Source organism: Erinaceus europaeus, chromosome 11 (genome assembly GCF_950295315.1).
Source record: "Erinaceus europaeus chromosome 11, mEriEur2.1, whole genome shotgun sequence".
NCBI lineage: Eukaryota > Metazoa > Chordata > Mammalia > Eulipotyphla > Erinaceidae > Erinaceus > Erinaceus europaeus.
Window position 1 is genome coordinate 76279118 of NC_080172.1, and position 20121 is coordinate 76299238.

General features: G+C 42.1%; 1 protein-coding gene across 1 annotated transcript in view; it reads right to left on the reverse strand.

Moving 5' to 3' along the window:
- The window catches only part of ABCA4 (ATP binding cassette subfamily A member 4), a 169824-nt gene that overhangs the window by 45813 nt on the left and 103890 nt on the right, over positions 1-20121 (reverse strand). Inside the window, exons 21-27 of the mRNA XM_016193540.2 lie at positions 19309-19448; positions 18530-18667; positions 16743-16933; positions 14593-14677; positions 3618-3823; positions 3218-3266; positions 549-805 (exon numbers count right to left, since the gene is read on the reverse strand). Of these exons, the coding sequence (XP_016049026.2) occupies positions 549-805; positions 3218-3266; positions 3618-3823; positions 14593-14677; positions 16743-16933; positions 18530-18667; positions 19309-19448 (1066 nt within the window). The remainder of the gene's footprint in view (positions 1-548; positions 806-3217; positions 3267-3617; positions 3824-14592; positions 14678-16742; positions 16934-18529; positions 18668-19308; positions 19449-20121) is intronic.

Sequence of the window (20121 nt, forward strand, 5' to 3'; positions counted from 1 at the left end):
GAGAGGGGGGGAGAGAGAGAGATAATATGAATAATGGCTTCATTATAAAGTTTTAACAGTGGGGGGATTGTGTTGTGGTGCACCTGGGAGAGAACACAAGTTACCATGCACAAGGTCCTGGGTTCAAAACCCTGGTCCTCACTTGCAGGGGAAACTTCATGAACAATAGAACAGTGATACATCAACTGCCCCCCTCCTTAGTCCCTTTCTATTTCTGCTTCTATTTAAAAGAAGTATAGCTTCAGAGAGTGGTGGAGTAGCGCAGGCACCAAAGCGCCAGTGATAACCCTGGTAAGCAACAAACAACCAACCAGTGTGAAGATAAGGAAGTGTATGCATGTGACAACTGTTTCATAAGTAATTATTTCCCCCAACAAAGTGGCAAAAATAAAAATAAATATTGGCAAGAAGAAGGTAAAACCAGCAGAACTTAGAGAGAAAGCTTACTGCTGTGTTTGATTCCATGTGCAACAGAAAACCCGGGAGAGTGAGGGGCAGGCAGCCTTTGTTGAGAAGAAAGCGGACACGGCCAAGGAACACAGCACTACCTGAGCCAAGAAATCCTTGTGGCTTCTGACTGAGTGGTGGAATCGCTTGACTAACAGTGCCTGCATATGCTGGAGGACCAGTCGTGCTCCTCTGTTGAGTGTGTGGTGCTCTCGTGATTCCCCAGGAGACTGGCCATCAGGCAGAGTTGGTTCTACTGAGCAGCTGTTGGAGCCCTGGGAAGTCTGTCTGACCCTCTCTGTAGGATCCACACCGGGGTGTCGAAAGTTGAGGTTTTCTCTTTTCTGCTGAGTGCGGCCTAGTTTAGGACATTGAATAAATAGCTTACAAAAAAACCCACTAGGCGAGGAACTCGTATGCTGTTACTTTTTTACTGCACTGGTTTTTACTTCATTTCAGTCAACTGCAAAATATCAAGTCAGGCAAGTGAATAAACTTAAAAAAAATTCTACTTCCCAGTATGGATCAACTATAGAGACGTGTCTATAGTTGCTTGTAAATTCTCTACAGTAGATTAAAAGTGCAAGGTAGAGTTACATACACAGTCAATACACAGAGGTTTAAAATACACAACTCAGTAAAAAGAAAATCCATGAGACTGCTGATTGACATCTGTGTTGAGATCTTATTTATGTTAGAGAATACACATGGTATATAAAAAAATTATCACACACACCCTGTAAAAACCAAGTGTTGGGTAAAGTCAAGGATGAGGTGGAAACGGTAACTTTAATTAATTTTGAAATATCTGAAATAAAAAAAAATGAATTGTATTTGTTTATTTATTGGATAGAGACAGTCAGATTGAGAGGAAAGAGGGAGATAGTGAGGAAGAGAGACAGAGAGACAACCTGTAGCACTGCTTCACTACTCATGAAGCTTTCCCCCTGCAGGTGGGGATCTGGGTCCCTGTGGATTATAACATGTGCACTGAACCAGTATGTCATCACCCAGCCCCTCTGAAATATCTGAATTTTTAAAAAATATTTATTTATTTCTTCCCTTTTGTTGCCCTTGTTGTTTTATTGTTGTAGTTATTATTGATGTCATTGTTGTTGGATAGGACAGAGAGAAATTGAGAGAAGTAGGGAAGACAGAGAGGAGGAGAGAAAGGTAGACACTTGCAGACCTGCTTCACCACCTGTGAAGTGACTCCCCTGCAGGTGGGGAGCCTGGGGCTTGAACCGGGATCCTTACGCCAGCCCTTGAGCTTCACTCCATGTGCGCTTAACCTGCTGCACTACCACCTGATTCCCAGAAATATCTGAATTTTTTAAAATAATTTTTTATTCATTTATTTATTAACTGATAGAGACAGAGAGAAATTGACAGGGGAGGGAACGATAGAGAGGGAAGGAGACAGAAAGACACCTGCAGCCCGGACTACAACACTTGTGAAACTTTCCCCCTGCAGGAGGAGACCGGGGACTTGAGCCTGGGTGCTTGTACACTGTGATGTGAGCACTTAGTCAAATGCGCCACCGCCTGGCCCCCTGCAAATATCTGAATTTTTTAAAAAATATTTTATTTATTTATTAATGAGAAAGATAGGAGGAGAGAAAGAACCAGGTATCACTCTGGTACATGTGCTGCCGGGGACTGAACTCAGGACCTCATGCTTGAGAATCCAGTGCTTTATCCACTGCACCACCTCCTGGACCACAAATATCTGAATTTTTATGTTATCTTTTATTTATTTATTTTTCTTTCTTACTACTTCTCAGCCTGAGCACTTCTCAGGTCTGGCTTCAATATGACCTAGGTTGGGCATGTAATGGTCAAAGAAGATGACCATCCTGAAGAGTTCATAATGCAGGCAGTCCTTGAAGGGGCTGAGGGCAGTTTACCACAGACCCAGCTTTTCTTTTGAGCTTTGCAGATACAGAAATTGAATGTTCTCATCTCATCCAAAGACTGAGATTTATTAACTTGGACCTTTATCTCTGTCATTGTCATTCCTGCAGAGAGGCGTGAATCAGAGGCTGGAAGGGATATGAGAAGGAGGTGTAGCTGGGGACATGACAAGAACTAGAGATGGAATTGGGACCAGCAGCTTGATGATGAGAGATCTACCAATCTGACCTCCTTAAGAATCACCAGAGATACACCTTACTAGGGAAAGAGAGAGGCAGACTGGGAGTATGGACCGACCAGTCAACGCCCATGTTCAGCGGGGAAGCAATTACAGAAGCCAGACCTTCTACCTTCTGCAACCCTCAACGACCCTGGGTCCATGCTCCCAGAGGGCTAGAGAATGGGAAAGTTATCATGGGAGGGGGTGGGTTATGGAGATTGGGTGGTGGGAATTGTGTGGAGTTGTACCCCTCCTACCTTATGTTTTTGTTCATTAATCCTTTCTTAAATAAAAAATTTAAATAAAATAAAATAAAATAAAAATCCACTGCAAAAAAAAAAAAAAGAATCTCAATTCAGGGAATTGGGTGGTAGCACAGCGGGTTAAGCGCACCTGGTGCAAAGCCCAAGGACCAGAAGAAAGAATCTCAATTCATCCAGAGTGTGTTCACCCAGACCAACTTCATTTTGTCACTGTGCTGTCATTTAAGGGACTTGGAGACAATAATTTTCTGCAATTTCAGGTCAGATAAATACTGCCAGTAGTATTTGCTTGCTTTGTGTTTCATGAGGTTTATTTTTAGACTTTCAGATAGAAGTTGGGAAGGTGTGATGAAAGTACTACATGGAACCATACCAGCAAATAGAGGCCCAGAATCAGAGTCCTCTGTGACCTTCAGAAAAATCTGTCAAGAAAGCAAAAGGAGAGCATTTGGCTTAATCATTTCTATTATCTGGAAAATCTAACTCAAGCTCAAATTTTGTTGAATATTGACTCATAATGAGAAGAAAAAAACGTTTTTTTTAATCTAACAACACATTCTTAAACAAGTGTTACCACACAGTGATCATAAGTTAGCAAAACATGTATGTATATGGACAAAGATAGAAGGGGGCAAGTAAAAAATGTAGATAGCTGTTATACTTGGATGGAGAATTATGACTCCTTTACTTTTACAAAACTTCTCTCCAGTGTCAGACTTTTCTAAGAAGCACTTCTTCAGGCACCTGACAGAACCCAGCTGGAATTGCCTTACCTCTTCCAGGGGAGTATCAGAAATTCCAAAGCTACTGAGTCCTAGGTCAGCCAGTGCCTCCTCCAGCTCTCTGAAAAGGCTGGCATATGCTCTCTGCTTGAAATTCTTATTTGGAAGAAGGAAGATAAGTTCTTGACCAATGCATTCCACCAGTTGTGCCTCTGGAACATGGTGGGAAACCATATCAATCAGCTCATTCACATCCCCTACAATAAGATAAAAAACATGAGGTTGGCTCTATTTTCCAGAACCTGGAAGACTGAGTTGCCTGGGATCCTTCAGTATCCCACCTCAGGAAGGGGCATTTTTCAAGTTGGTAGTGACTTTTTGGGAGAACATTCCACAATATCCACTTAAAAAACTACTAGTGATTTAATAATGATTAAAAAGATTGTAAGATAATAGAGGTATAACTCCATACCCTTTTCCACCACCAGAGTTCCATGTCCCATCCCTTCCATTGGGACTCCCCCCCCCCTTTATTTTTTGCCTCCAGTTATTGCTGGGGCTCAGTGCTGGCACTACAAATTCACTGCTCCTATGGCCATTTTTCCATTTTATTAGATAGGACAGAGAGAGATTAAGAGATGAGGGGGAAATAGACACACACAGAGAAAGACAGATACCTGAAAACCTACTTCACTGCTCATGGAGCTACACCCCCTGAAGGTGAGAAGCAGGGAGCTTGAACTTGGATCTTTGCACAAGTCCTTGCACTTTGTACTATGTGTGTTTAACCAGGTGTTTCACTGCCTGGCTCCTGAAGCTTCCTTATTATTTTTTTAAAATTATTTATTTATTTATTTATTGGATAGAGACTATCAGAAGTCGAGAGGAAAGGGAAGGATAGAGAGGGTGAGAGACAGAGAGACCTGTAACACTGATTCACCACTTGCAAAGCTTTCCCCCTGCAGGAGGGGACTGGGGGCTCGAACCTAGGTCCTTGTGCACTGTAACATGTGCACTCAACCAGGTATGCCACCTCCCGGCCCCGCTTCCTTATTCTTTATCCCTCTGGGAGTATGGACCAAAATTCTTTATGGGGTGCAGAAGGTGGAAGGTCTGGCTTCTGTAATAGCTTCTCTGCTGGACATGGGCTTTGGCAGGTTGATCCATACCACCAGTTTTTTTTTTTTTTAAATATTATTTGAGCCTGTTGTGGGCACCAAGAAGGAGATGGAGATAGAACAAAAGTATTTTCCACTAACTTTTTCCAACAACTGCATAGAATAGTCCTGTGCCAGCTTTACTTACTTTCTTTTTTCTTTCTTTCTTCCTTCCTTCTTTTTTTTTTTTTTTTTTTTAACTCTCCTCTGGTTTATGGTGGTATGGTGGGACTTTGGAACCTCAGGCGTGAGAGACTCTTTGCATAATCATTGAATAATCTATCCCCTTACCTGTGCCAGCTTTTCTTTGTTCAGTCTAATGCTCTGTCCATTACAAGTTATGCAACATCAGGCAATTCAGACCCTAAAATCTACATATGTGAGAAGGGTGAGAAGGGTGGTATAATTAAACCCCACTTACTGCTGCTTGTGAGAACTCACTAAGGTAAAATAAATCAAACACCTAGTTTGAATGCTAGATACAGGAAAGAGTACCACCTGGTAATATTGTCACGAACACCATCTCAAATAAAGAGTTTTATTATTATTATTATTGCAGAAGGTCTTGTCATTATTATTGTTAATTCTCACTTAACACAAACTTGTGGATTAAATGAAAGTTGTTTTTAATTTTCTGGTCTGGCTCAGGCTACCAGGAACTAGTGATCAAGTTGGGTAGGAAGTCTCCTTAAATCACACACCCATACCTGGTGTAACGTTTTGGAGGATGGTGCCATTTCCATGGAATTATACCTACTTCCTTAAACAAGACAACACCTAATATCTAACACATGGGAATGCAGAAGGGGGTTGAAAAGTTGTGAAGATGGACAAAGGGAAGGAGTGTCAGCATTAAGTGAGGAGATGCAGTATCATGTACTTAATACCAGAAACAGTCAGAATTAAAATGTATGCAAAATTGTATGTTAATTTAAAATACTAAATCTAGTTTAAAAAGTTTACAGCATGAATTTGTAAAGACTGTTCCTAGCACATTTTCTTGAGAGATGGGTCACAGGGATTCTGGGGACTCAGAACCTAGCTGTTAAATGCATTTACATAAGTAGTCCTCTCAAAATTAGGCTCACTCTATGGTTTCTCTTCTGTCTTTAAAAATGACCCTGGATCTCAGCTCCATGCCTGAGAAATGCATCACAATTCCACACTGAGCCACATGTTCATGGGTGTGGAACTAGCAACCACCTTGAGCCAAGTCTCCTGAGGATGTCACACCATAAGCTATGTGTAGGCAGTACATGATAACAAATGGCAATGGACAGATCTTGGGCTGGGTGCACAATAATGTCTACTCATTACACCACAGACAAATAGCTCTATTGACCCCAACCATCGTATAATAGTTGAGCTGGGCCAACAGCCTGATACAACCTAATGACAGAGTCCACACAGGGGATGCACTTTGAACACCTAGCTTGGGCAACTTGAGGATGCGATGCTTTGTGAGCTCTAAGGGACATCACTTGCACAAAGCCAGTTCTTCAAGACCATCATAAAAAGAATAGACATAGAAAGAGAAACAGAGAGACGAGTGGTATGGAGAAGCAGAGGAAAAGTTAAAAAATGAAAAAGCAGGATCATGACACAGTCCTTTGGTGATGGGAATGGTGTTTATGTATAGTCCTATTAACTTGTAGTCTAATTATCACTATTCAGTTGATATGAGAGGGGAGGAACTGATGATTGAATGTCTCAAACCTTTTAATGCACAGACCATAGGCTTAGTTCCTTCACTCTAAGCACTTAAGACTTCAAACGTGTAATCAGACTGAGTTTTAACAGTGGTCTCAAATTGTTAATGCATTCTAATAGTGACTTACTCTTTGAAATGCTGACTCTCCTAAAAGCTTAGACCAGGGAGAAGAGAAACAACCAGTGGCATTACTCTGTAAGACACAGCTATACATAAATAATGTCAAAGGACATAAATTAGGGTGATGTCGTGTATGATACAGCAAATCCTAGCAATGGGATTTTCAAAGTAACCCAACTGTCAAATAATTTGATTATAGAAATAACTATTTATTTTGCCTTCTAAAACCCTAAGACAGCAGGAACCTCCCACTTCCTCTGTAAATCCCATATCTCCCCCAGTCCTGGAACCTATAGGGTGGGACTCATTTCCTGTATGCTTCTCTCAATTTATATCAACTGACACTGCATCTGCTGATCCCAACCTAATCAATGCAACGAATACTAACTTGGCATGCTTCACTTTGGACTGTGTCTAGAGACGTCAAGTGTGGAATGTCAGTCCTTCAGCCTCATTACTCAGGTGAGACCTTTCCTTTCTCATAAGATTCTCTAATTCTATTTCAACTGGCTCACTTCCTAACAAAGCCCCAAACCCAGAAATAGACCAGGTCCCATGAGATAGGGCATATGTACACACGTATCCATAAATTAGGGCAAAATATATACCTGAAAGCAAAAGTGCACAACAGTCTGCAGTGAGTCAATATATACAGCAAGCAAGTAGAAAGATCTAAAAAGACACCATAAAGTTCCTAATAAAATAGTTTCTACTTAGACCTAGATACCCTCCTCACCTACTTCCTATAACACTTCCCTCAGTCACTCCAAAGCTAATCTTATCAAATTAAGGACTACAACAGCTGAATAAGGGCAAGAGACTGTCATACAGCATACTCTAATGATGACTCTTTAGTCACTATCAGGCCAGCCCATAGTCAGGGAGTCCTGGGATTCCAGGGAATCCGGGGCCCTAGTCAAGGAGTCCTGGGATTCCCACACAGACATGATGGGCCTAGACCTCGAATAGATCCCTCTCTCCATTGTCACTGGCCATCTCCATCAGGAATAGCCCAATGGACCCCTTTGGGGACCCCCGTAGGACCATGTCCTCAATGTGGATTAACAATATTAGAGAATGTTCCATCCTCCAAAGGGAGGCTGGATAACATACTCTATCTACCGCCTGAGGAAGATAGGTCCTGAAATTGGAGTAGCTTGGAACTTGACCACAGAATGTGAGCTCAGACCTACAGGGATGCAGAGGTTACATAGGGCTCCTAAGCTGAATATGGGCCCCAGGTCAAATCGATGGGGTTTACAGTCAACAATATTAATACACATTTCCCGTATTTGGCAGCTATTCTCTTCCCTGATCCAGCTTTGTAGCCTTTTTTCCAGCCATGACATCATCTCCCCAGACAACAACTTGGGCCCACCTGTGTATCAGATGTCAGGCTCATAAAAAAACTAGTATAGTCATGGGTCTTTTGGAATACACCTAAAATAGGCCTACTAACTATGTAAAAAATGGAGACCACCCCAACTCATCATCTGAACCATTCCAGCCTTTAGGTTCATGATTAGTCAGCAATTTGTTTGGCTTTATATGTCAACTTTTTTCTCAACCACCAGGTTCCAGATGCTACCATAATGCCAACCAGACTTCTCTGGGCATATGACCCCACCAATGTGTCCTGGAGCCCCACTTCCCCAGAGCTCTGCCCCACTAGGGAAAAAGAGAGACAGGCTGGGAGTACGGATCAACCTGTCAACGCCCATGTTCAGCGGAGAAGCAATAGGAGAAGCCCAGACCTTCCACCTTCTGCATCCCATAATGACCCTGGGTCCATACTCCCAGAGGGATAAAGAATAGGAAAGCTATCAGGGGAGGGGATGGGATACGAAGTTCTGGTGATGGGAACTGTGTGGAGTTGTACCCCTCTTAGGCTATGGTTTTGTCGGTGTCTCCTTTTTATAAATAAAAATAAAAAAAAAATGAAAGAGCAAGTCAAAAAGTGTTGGTATGTTTCATATTGGTTTGGCCCTTGCTAGTTTCATGGGCCCTCTTTCTCCCCGCCCCCTTTGCTAAGTAGTTGGAGAGTTCTTGGCGTGGCCGCGTAAAGAGAAGGATGCTGGAGAGATCTGTGTGGTGGTTAGTTTAAGGGTCTCTCTCTGCCGCCAGAAGAGAGAGAATGATGAGAGAAGCACATGGTGTGGTGATTTGCCCGCTCGTGAATAAAGATTAAATTGCAGCTTCTCAGCCCAGCTGTGTGTCCCTGAGTCTGTCTATGTTCACCACCGCGAAGCTAGCCCGGTCAGCTGAAGCCTCCGAACCTTAACAACAAAAAAGCAAGAAAAAGACTTTAAAGAAATGGAAACAAGCATTCTATCTCATGAAGAGTTAAAAGTAATGGTAATGGAGATGTTCACCAAACCTGGAAGAGGAACAGAGAAATTAGAAAAATTCAAAAGATCCAAAGAAAAGAAAGAGTTGAAGAACAATAATAGAGCTGAAAAATATAGCAGAGGGGCTCAATAGCAGAGTGAATAAGCAGAGGAACTGACAAGCTGGAAAATAAAGTAACAGAAATCATCTAGGGCTGACAAAATAGCTCACCTGAATAGTGAACTTGCTTTACCATGTCTGCTAGCCAGGTTTGAGCCAGCCACAATGGGGGAAAATTTGCTGCTTACTGTATTTTTTTTTCCTTTCCTCTCTGTCTCTTCTACCTATCTGAAAAAATTGAGAAGAAAATAAAAGAAAAAAAGTAAATTATCCAGAAAGAACAGCATAATGGAAAAGAACTAAAAATAATAAATAAACTTTCAGAGTCTTCTGGGACAATATCAAGAGAGAAATATTTATATTATAGGGTTAGAAGAAGAAGGAGAAGGAGAAGGAGAAGGAGAAGGAGAAGGAGAAGGAGAAGGAGAAGGAGAAGAAGAAGAAGAAGAAGAAGAAGAAGAAGAAGAAGAAGAAGAAGAGAAATGCCAGAATAGATAACTTGAGGAAACTAAGCAAAATTTATTTAGAGCTGTATAAAGAAACTTAAGACTCCTTCAACTTGGGGGTAGGAAATGAACATCCAGGTATAGGATCTCAGAGAGAAGATCTCAGAGACTGGACAGTGGTGAAGCACACTTGTTACTATGTGCAAGAAGCTGAATTCAAACCCCAGGTCTCCATCTGCAGGGGGTGGCGATGGGGGTTGCTTCACCAGTAGTGGAGCGATGCTATAGCTATCTCGTTCTCTCTCCCTTTCTTTCTTTTATACTAACCTCGTAGATCAAAAAAGAAGGAAGGAAAAGAAAGGAAGAAAGAAAAGCAAGGTGAAAAAAGGTTTCTGGGAGTAGTGGAATTGTTGGGCAGACACCAAGCCCAGGAATAATACTGGTGGCAAACAACAAATAAGCAAAAAGTGAAACCAAAGAAGGAACCCCCCCACCCAAAGAGAGCCCTAAACATAGGTATTATAATTAAAATGACAAAACTAGTACCTCCAGGGTGCAGCTATGGTGACTTGGTCATGGAAAGTTGGATCTTACAAAGAAAAAAATAAAATATTACAACAAAATAACTGAGTGAATTTCATCAGAGGGAACATCACTATCAGAAGACTGGTGATTGGGCATGGACAGTGGGAGCAGGAGGGGAAGACTCAAGTAGAAATATGGCATTGAATTTCTGGTAGGCTCAAGATTTGCTGTTGCTTCTAAATCCATGTGGCCTATGCAACTGCTTAGGAACAAAGTGGCTTAAGAAACGGCACTTGGTGTGGAATGTCAACCCTTCAGCTCCAGCACTCTGACACCAAGTTGTAGATGCTACCATGATGCTAACCAGACTTCCCTGGACAGAGGACCTCACGAATGTACCCTGGGTACCCCCACCCCCACCCCCAGAGCCCTGCCCCACTGGGGAAAGATAGGGACAGGCTGGGAGTATGGATCAACCTGCCAACACCCATGTTCAGTGGAGAAGCAATTACAGAAGCCAGACCTTCCACCGTCTACATCCCATAATGAGTCGGGGTCCATGCTCCCAGAGGGATAAAGAATGGGAAAACTTTCAAGGGAGAGGATGGGATACAGAACTCTGGTGGTGGAAATTGTGTGGAATTGTACCCCTCTTATCCTATGGTCTTGTTAGTATTTTTTATTTTATAAATAAAATAAATAAATAAAAGGTTCTTGGAACTATCGTTTAGAGCTGCAGAAACCACATGCTCTTGAGTAAAACTCAGAGGGTCATCTGGGGGAACCAGGGAACAGAACAGTGTATTATTGTGGCAGCCAGAAATCAACCCACCTCAAAGGTATCCCAGCTGCTACAGAGACCCTGGTGAATGGGATCAGAAGGAGAAAAGAGTGACTTGGATCTCACAGCAGAGTTCCCACTTTTAGGAATCAGTCTGGGAAGAGAAGTCTGGGATTCTCTCTCCTTACCTCCACTAGGGCATTGTTTAAGTGACTTCAGGAACTGTAACATGATGTCACTTCTTCAAAACTCCTCCCCTTTTCCTGCAACTCACATACAAAGTAGAAGCTAGAGCCACCTGCTGGCCAACAACACAAACAAACAAAAAATAAAACTAGGAAAACCTCAACAAGGCAGTATCAAGTTAAGATGACCAGATGCTTAATAATGCAGATCCAGAAGAGAAAGACTTTAGGGACCACATTGTCAGGAAATTTGAAGAAAGATAAAGCTCCCCACTCAATATGGAGAATGTTATTAAGAAGGAAATCCATAACTTCAAAGAGCCACTTGAAAGGAAAACGGAGAACTTGAAAACAGAGTTACAGGGTGTGAAGTACACTTTGCATTCAAGTCTCAAATATTAAGCCAAGGCAGTAGGCTTACCCATTTAGAAGAAAGAACATCAAAAAGAGTAGACAAACTGGCTTCAAAATAGATTTAGAAAAAAAAAAAAAGCCTAGAAAAAATGAGGCAGTTCTTGGGATTAAAGGCTCTATTTGAAAAGCATATGTCAGAATTATAGGTATATCAGAAGAAGAAGACAGAAATAAGGGAGCATAAACCATATTCAAAGAAATAACAGCAGAAATATTTCCAAATTTGGGATTTGGTCAGGATGTCGCCATTCAGGAAGCAGAGAGAACCCCCAAACTTCTAAACCCAATGACACATCACTATAAAATTATTAAAAGTCAAGGACAAAGAAAAGATTTTACAAGCTTCTAGGGAAAAGACAAATGTGACTTATAAAGTCTGTATGGCTAGATTTTTCTGCAGGAATGATGGAGGATAGGAGAGAGTGGAGTGGTATATTGAAGGTTTTAAAAGACAACAGCTACCAACTGCACATATGTTACCCTGCAAGACTATCATTCATATGTGAAGAAGCTATCAAAACAGTACCAGACATACAAAAACTAAAGGAGTTTGCCATTATCAAACATGCCTTGCAAGGGTTATTTGAATGGAGTCCCCCAGAGAAAGAAACAAGAAATGTCCAATTCTCAGTAAGGTGGCAGATACACAATAAAACAGACTCAGAAGTACAAGCCACAGAAATATGTGACAACTTTAAAATATGAGAGGGGAGGAAGAAATGCATAGAGGATGTTCAAGCAAAGAACACCACTAGCCCCCTCCATCCCAATAAATGGGAATAAAAAAAACCCCACTAGAAAAGGTAAATATATAGTAGAAGCAGTGTATCAGTAATTCATAGAGAAAGCATAATGATTAGCACAAAGGTCATGAAATTAAAGTCATAAGGATTTAAGAATACACATTAGATAAACATGTAAGGTGGGACATCAAAATATAAAATGTTGCTTGGATGGGGTAGCAAAAAATGTAGTTTTGGAATTTGTTCAACTGTAAGGAGCTCTCAAACTCAACAGAATGTCATATGCATAGAAAGCTATATCTGAACGTCATGGTAACCACAAAGTTAACATAAAGAAAGCAAGGGGACAACAACATAAGAACAAACTATAAACCAATCCTTAGATTCTGACAACAGGATGGTCGTCACCAGAAGGTAAGAGGCGGGCTAGTACCAGCAGAGGGGTCAACTGTAACTACTGTTGGTGATGATTCTAAGGCAGGGTGTTGAAACATAAAGCGATATACTTGCAATTTAGAATAACAAAACAAATGAACATGCAAAACAAAACAAAAACTAACGCTGAGATTATGAGAACAAAATGATAGTCATTAGAAGGGAAAAGGGTGGGTGGGGCCAAATTGGGTGATAGAATCAACTGTCTGGTGGTGGAGGGTCCTGGCTGGGACCCTAAGGTAGCCTATACAGATGCCAAATTACAATGATGTTCACCTGAGGCCTAAATAATATTACACACTGCTGTTACTTAAAACACTTAAATTAACAAATAAAATGGCCCATGTGAAGGAATTTCATAGATTTTTAAACACATAACATTTTGTTTATCAGGGCTGGAAGGTTTATTTTATGTGAAACTTGTAAATCAGACTCAATTGTCTCCAGTGCAGAGATGACTTCATTCAGAGGCTGGAGGGCTCCTTGCATGAGGAAGCAGCTCTGCCCTTACAGCTCTCCAGGGGTCCTGTGCATTGTTCTCTGAGGAAGGAAATCTAACCTGAAGCTGCTGGATTCCCAGGAATTGTGTCTTAGATGTGTGTCAGCCTTTCCAGAAGTAGTCTTAGGGCAGCAGGGCTCTCAGCACCTGGCAAGGAGGTCAGTGGATATGTATGCTAAGTGGGTGATGTGTGAGTAGAAAGCCAACAAGTCAGCTGGGCCCTGGCATGATTTCTTCCTCTTATTTGGGGCATTACTACTGATATTTATTGCACATCCTACTTTCCACAGCATCCCTATTCTACTCAAAGAAAATAAGCCTTTATTTAGAAACAGCAATATTTTAAAAATGTTACTCCAGACAGTTGACTCTGTCTTCACTCAAGTAATTACTTTTATTAGCATGTATTTATTTATTTATTTAATGAACAATTTCTTGACTAAGATGTATTCTGGGAAGAAAATTCAGAAAGTGGAGCTGGACCCCACAGCGAGACAGCAAGGAAAACACATAGGAATGTGACTATAAACTGATGTTTCATATTAGCTACAGCTTCTGTCATGGCAGAGACAGGACAAGAGAGCATATCTGATACAACACTGGCATTTCCCCCTTAGCTTTTAATCCTCGTATAAACATTGTTTAGTTTTCCCGTTTCATTAGACTTTCACAAATTTTCTAAGGTTTATAAAAACAATTTGGCTAAATTGAAAACATTTTTCTTTGGACTGGCAGATGTTTCCCCCCTTTACTAACTTTGATCAGTAATATAGGCTTAGTTTTGCATCTGGTGCGTGCATGCATGTCTGTGTGTCTGTGTGTGCCTGTGTGTGTGTGTCTGCAGGTATCTGTTTGTTTAAATTTTTGATGATACCCCAGGAAGGGGTAAGGAGGGCATTAACAGAAACCGGAGAGAGTGGCTGGTAAACACTCCTTGGGAGAGAAGATCCTTTAAGGGTAAGTGCTTCTATAGTGAGAACCTGTCTTCTGCATCTTCCTGGAGGAAGCAGGAAGTGGAAGCAGTCCTTCCAAAGTTTAATACATTGTAATCTACAAGAGAATTACTATTAAGCTGGCAAACTGAGGAGAAAGCTGGGAGTATAATAAGGATGTATTATATTTCACCCATTAGGCTACCACATAAGACTAGCTCTCCAGAAAAGTTCACTGGAAGAGCTGTGCGTCACTGTGGCTCCACCCGAGGGCGCCACTGGCTCCTTCAGCTGCTTTTCTCTCCAGACGTGAAGGAATGTGATCTGGAGCCAGAGCAGGAGGACCCCAGGACCGGAGGCTTAATACAGACAAGGGTGTGGAGTGAACAAAGACTGGATTCCTCATTAAAGGGAGAGGACCTTAGACCTGTGACTTTTAAAATCCCATTGGGAATAGAGGAGGAGAAAGAAATTCAAAGGAAAAGATGAGCAATCGCATGACTGTGGGCTTGGGAAGTACACAAAGTGTTCTCTTTGCGCCTGTGAAAATGCATCGCAGTAAGACACACCCATTGATACCAAGAGATGATAACCAGACAAGAACAAAAATATGAACTCCCCAGTCCTTACCGTCCAAGACTTGTTCAGGAGTTATCTCATCTGGGCTGGCAGGACACTTCACAGAGAGGCCCTTAGCTGCACAGCTACAGGTCCCCTGAAACAGATGGACACCAGTCAGCTCAGTGATAGCACCTCCCTAGTGCCCACTGCTGTCACTACCACGTTTTATGTGTTTCCTCAGACACAAGTGTCTGAGAATATACACTTTCTTTCTTCCTTCCAGCGTTCCTGCCTTTCTCTTCCTCCCTTCCTTCCTTCCTTCCTTCCTTTCTTTCTTTCTTTCCTTCTTTCTTCCACCTCCAGGGTTATTGCTGGTACTCAGTGCCAGCAAAATGAATCTACTACTCCTGTGGTCATTTAAAAATTTTATTATTATTATTATTATTATTGATAGGACAGAGAAATTGAGAGGGGAGGGGAAGATAGAGAGGGAGAAAGATAGACACTTGTAGACCTGCTTCACTGCTTGTGATTGACCCCCCCCCCTCCTTGCAGGTAGAGAGTCGGAGGCTTGAACCGGGATCCGTGTGTGGGTCCTTGTGCTTCATACTATGTGCGCTTAACCCAGTGCACCACTCCCTGACCCCCAACACATCTTTTTTCTTCACTGCTTTAATCTGTTATTTCATCTGAGCATTTTGAGGGTGTGTTTGATTTTATCCTGGAGAATGTGTGAGTCAGGCCTGGAGAGAAGCAGAACCTCAAAGGATCCCTTTGGTTTGTCACAAATTATGTGACAGCTATAAGTCTGCCTGTGCTACACCCCACCTGTGGAAATCTACCTAGTCAGGAAAGCCCAGAGCAGCCAGGCCTTTAAACAGCAGACTGGAAGCATCAATAATGCTGTCATATAATAAGCATGACAACGTGCCTAGGAGCAGCTCCTACTCTCAAGGAGCCCAGAGCACTTAGTACTTTATCTCATTCATCTTCACCACATGCTAGAGAAGCAGAAGCAGAGACTATTACTTTCATTTCCTAGATAGAAAAAAAATAAAACCTCAACAATAAGCAGGAATTGAATAATTCTCCTGGGATGGCAGACTATCTGCCAGGTTATCCTGATATGCTGAAATAGTTTCTGGGCTCTGTTGTTTTTAGGTTACAGTACCCAAGGAACCTGGCTTTCAATTGCCAGTGGGATTTAGGGAACATTAATGTTGGGATGGAAAACAAGAAAGAGGATCAACTCATCTTGAAACAGTGTAAGCTTGCTGTGTGGTGGTGTACCCAGTAGAGTGCACATGTTACCATGCACAAGGACCCATGTTCAAGCTCCTGGTTCCTACCTGCAGGGCAAAAGCTTCATGATCAGTCCAATAGTGCTGCACTATCATTCTTTTCCTATCTCTCCTTTTCCTCTCATTTTTCTTAAAAATATTATTTATTGGTGCTAGGTGGTGGCATACTTGTTTGAGCATACATGTTACTGTATGCAAAGACACAGGTTCGAGCCCCCAGTCCCCACGTGCAGGAGGAAAGCTTTGCAAGTGGTGAAGTAGTGTTGCAGGTGTCTCTCTGTGTCTGTCCCTCTCTATCTCCCCCTTCCCTCTCGATTTCTGGCTGTCTCTATCCACTAAATAAAGATGAAAAAATTAAAAAATATTATTTATTATTGGATAGAGGCAGAAGAATTGAGAGAGGAAGAGGAGATATAGATAGGTAGATAGATAGATAGATAAAAAGATAGGTAGATAGATAGGGACAGAGAGATAACTATAGCATTGTTTCACTGTTCATGAAATGTCCCCCCCCCACCAAGTGTGGGGACCAGGGGCTTGAACCCAGGTCCTTACACACTGTGATGTGTACACTTAACTAGGTGAGTCACAGCCTGGCCCCTCTTGGCTCTCTAAACAACAATGAGAAACAGTAAACATTTGCAGAATTTGTCACTTACTCTGATGTTGTACAACCACAGAAGTAGTTTAAATTCTGGAGTATAATAGTCTCCAGTCACTTAGAATTGGTTTTTGTCATTTGGGAAAAAGCAACTTTGTGAGGAGGTTCAGAATGTCTGTCAAAATCTGCAGATGGAGTCAGAAACAAAGAGTTGGATTCTGACTCCAGAGCCCCGTTTGGGTAGACTACTGGCAATGGTGGCCCATGCTATGCAATCCTGCTTAGCTAACAGGACTCGGCCTGGGGCAGACACATACCTTGCAGGTTCTTTGGCTCTGGATGTTTTTCATCTTGCGCACTAAGGTTAGGTAGAAGCCTGTGCCAAAGCAGTTCTTGAGGAAGAGTGGAGTGCCTGAACAGTAGAGCTTTCCCTGAGAAATGATGGCAATGCGGTCCCCGAGGAGGTCGGCCTCATCCATATGATGCGTGGACATGATGATGGTTCTACCTGTAAAGGCAGGAGTTGGTGGCTGTCAGGCCAGCCTGGATGTGGCTGGACAAGAAAGGATGCACACCCACCTCTCTGTTACTTGGGTACAAAAATGAAGAGTCATTAAGCAAAAACAAGTCTTCAACAAGAAGACTAGATACTAGAATGATAATGACAGTAGCTAACATTTCATAACATCTTGCACTGGTACATACACTATCTCCTCAGGGGAAGATCTGATTAAGACAAACCACTATGTCATGGGCATTATTCTCATTGGTCAACATCTGCTGAGTTCTGTATATAGAGTCTTTGGCTTTAGGACTGCATTTATAATCAATGAGGTGTGTGTGAATATATACATGCGCTTCCTTTTACACTAAGTGGAGGTGCCATTAAAAGAAAATGGGAAACAAACTACTAGTAACAAATAAAATGTAAAAAAAAAAATCTAAATAAATATATGTTAAAAAAGAAAGAAAGAAAATGGTAAAGAGGCCTCTAGAATGCTTGTGCCACCACTGTCATGGGCATTCTGAGTTCCACTTGCTGTCTTCTGTAAATCTGTATATAAACCACTTCAGCATATTTGGCTCAGCTCTGGTCATGCGGCCGACAGATTGCTATCCCAGAAAAATTACTTAATTCCTGGGTATTGTTGGCTTTTTTTTTCCACCTAGGAAATGAAATGGATAATCTCTGCTTCTACTTCTTTGGGATGTGTGATAAAATATTATGGGCTCCTTGACAATAGGCACTGCTTACAGATGTAGACTTTCTTGCTGAAAGGTGTCACAACAGAGTAGGAGATGTCCCATTTCTTCTAGTATCCTTCATCTGGGACACTGCATACAGGCATGTCACCCTTATCCCTGGCCTCTAGTGGTCACTGCCAATTATTAAGCTTCTCAGGAATTATGTAAGAGACTCGGTCTCCTTCCTCAAAGAGAAATTTCACCTAGAACTTCATTCTTTGGCCTAAGGGTTGCAGGTTGAAGGAACTTACATATTTTTGGAAGCAGGCTATCTCACCACAAACTCCTGGTTACATTTGTGTAAAACTTTCAGGAGGCTTCAACTGGAACTTAGGTTTACCGAAGTCACTGGGATAGCCATCATCGTCTCATCATCCAATCTGGTCCCCTACGCCTACACTGAACTTCTCTGTTCCAGACTCTTGGAAACAGAGTTGGCAGTCAGCTGAGGTAAAGAACAAACACCTCATCACAGACCCCTGCAAGCGTCAACCCGGCTTTGACCTAGCACGTTACGATTGGGCCCTCCTCAATCGCTATCGAACAGGCCATGGCCGGTGCGCCGCTATGTTCCATCGCTGGGGAGCCAGAGACGACCCGAACTGCCCCTGTGGCTCCAGACAGACTATGACCCACATAGTCAATGACTGCCACCTCTCCAGATTCAAAGGAGGTCTCGAAACTTTACATCAAGCTCAACCTGACGCTGTTGACTGGCTACGGAAGAAGGGCAAGCGCTAGAAGAAGAAGACTGGGATAGCCTATCCTGCATGTGGCTGTGCCTGCCATCACACTCGGCTGCCAAATGCCAGTTGTGAGAGTGGGGACCTCTCACAGATGAGTGATAAGTGGCCACTACCTGAGCGATATTTCAGAAGCAGGTCCCAGATTGAGCGTCTCGAGTAGGGGTCCACCCCAGAGGTAGGTTCGTCCAGAATTACCACCTTCGCATCTCCCACAAAGGCAATCGCAACGGAAAGCTTCCTCTGCATGCCACCTGGAGGGACAAGGTTGGGAGATCTCAGTGGCTTCAAAGAACAGGAATGGAAAGGCCCTGGGCTAGCTGGATTCCTTAAATCCAGCACTGGTTTGATGCTACTTCCCTAGATGTTTCTACTATGTCCCAAATCTTACTGGTAAACAAGTCTTATACATGCAAAAGAAAGGTAATTCCTGCCTCTTAAGATTAGATTGTTTGAAAGGTGTTCTCACATTTTGGGTCAAACACAGAAACATCAGAACAGACACAGTCCAGGTTGCTGTAGGACAGTGTTCCATGTGGGAAATGACCCAGAGGTGTACTAACTCTGAGAGGCTCAGAATAGCTGTAGGTAATCTACTTAAAAATTTTTATTTATTTATTTATTTATTTATTTATTTATTTATTTATTTATTTTAATGAGAGAGATATAGAGAGAGGGAGGGAGAGAGACCAGAGCACTGCTCAGCTCTGGCTTATGGTGGTGCTAGGGATTGAATCTGTGACCTTGCAGCATCAGGCATGAAAGTCTCTTTGCATAACTATGATACTATCTGCCCAGCCCTGGCTTTTATATGCCTCCTCCTCATTGCTGACCTATGTACTAGGTAACAATGGATTTGACATCTGTGATGCAGTCCTTTTCCAACACTAGGTACCTGACAGGTCCTGAGCTTCTTCATTCCTCTTGTGGTGGAGACCGGTGTCCTCCAACATGGCTTCCATCTCCAGCTTGGCTTCCTCCCAAGACTTCCCTTTCAGCTGGGCATAGAATAGGATGTGTTCAGCCACTGTGAGGCTGTGGGCATTAGAAAACAGGAAAAAATCATGGATCTAGCATTTTCACTCTGACAAGTTACCTTACAGGAACAGGGATGAGTACAAAGACTTAGTAATCCAAAATGTCTGTTGTGGTGTTGTCTGTAATACAACAACAAACCCCAAAAACTTTCCAAACTTTCCAAAACATTTGATATGCAGGGACAGCTTACACAGTGTGTTTACTCAGTGGCACAGTATGTGAATTGAAGAGTCATTTTAGGATGACTGGGTGGGGTGGTACACTAGCAGGGTGCACAACCTGTGAGTGTGGGCTCTTGAGTTAGATCCTTGGCAACTCATGTGCTGGAATGATGCTCTTAAATAAGTAGATCATATTTAACAATATTTATGTGAAAGAAAATATAGTGACAAGAAAATATCTGGGGGATAGATCAAATAAAAGAAATCACCTTTTAAACAAAATGACAGGTTATAAAACTGCATGTATAGTTTTGTTCTCCTTTATAATATTCAAGCATATATGTCTACCTACACATGCATAGGAGAAGGTTCTGAAAAAGTCTGTACCAAAGTGTCAATAGTGGCTATTTCTGGGTGATAAAATCACAGGGGATTTTACTTTCTTTTCTTTTTGTGAAAAACCTTATTGATTCACTTTTTGTTGTTGCTGGGGCCCACTGTTCTGGGTC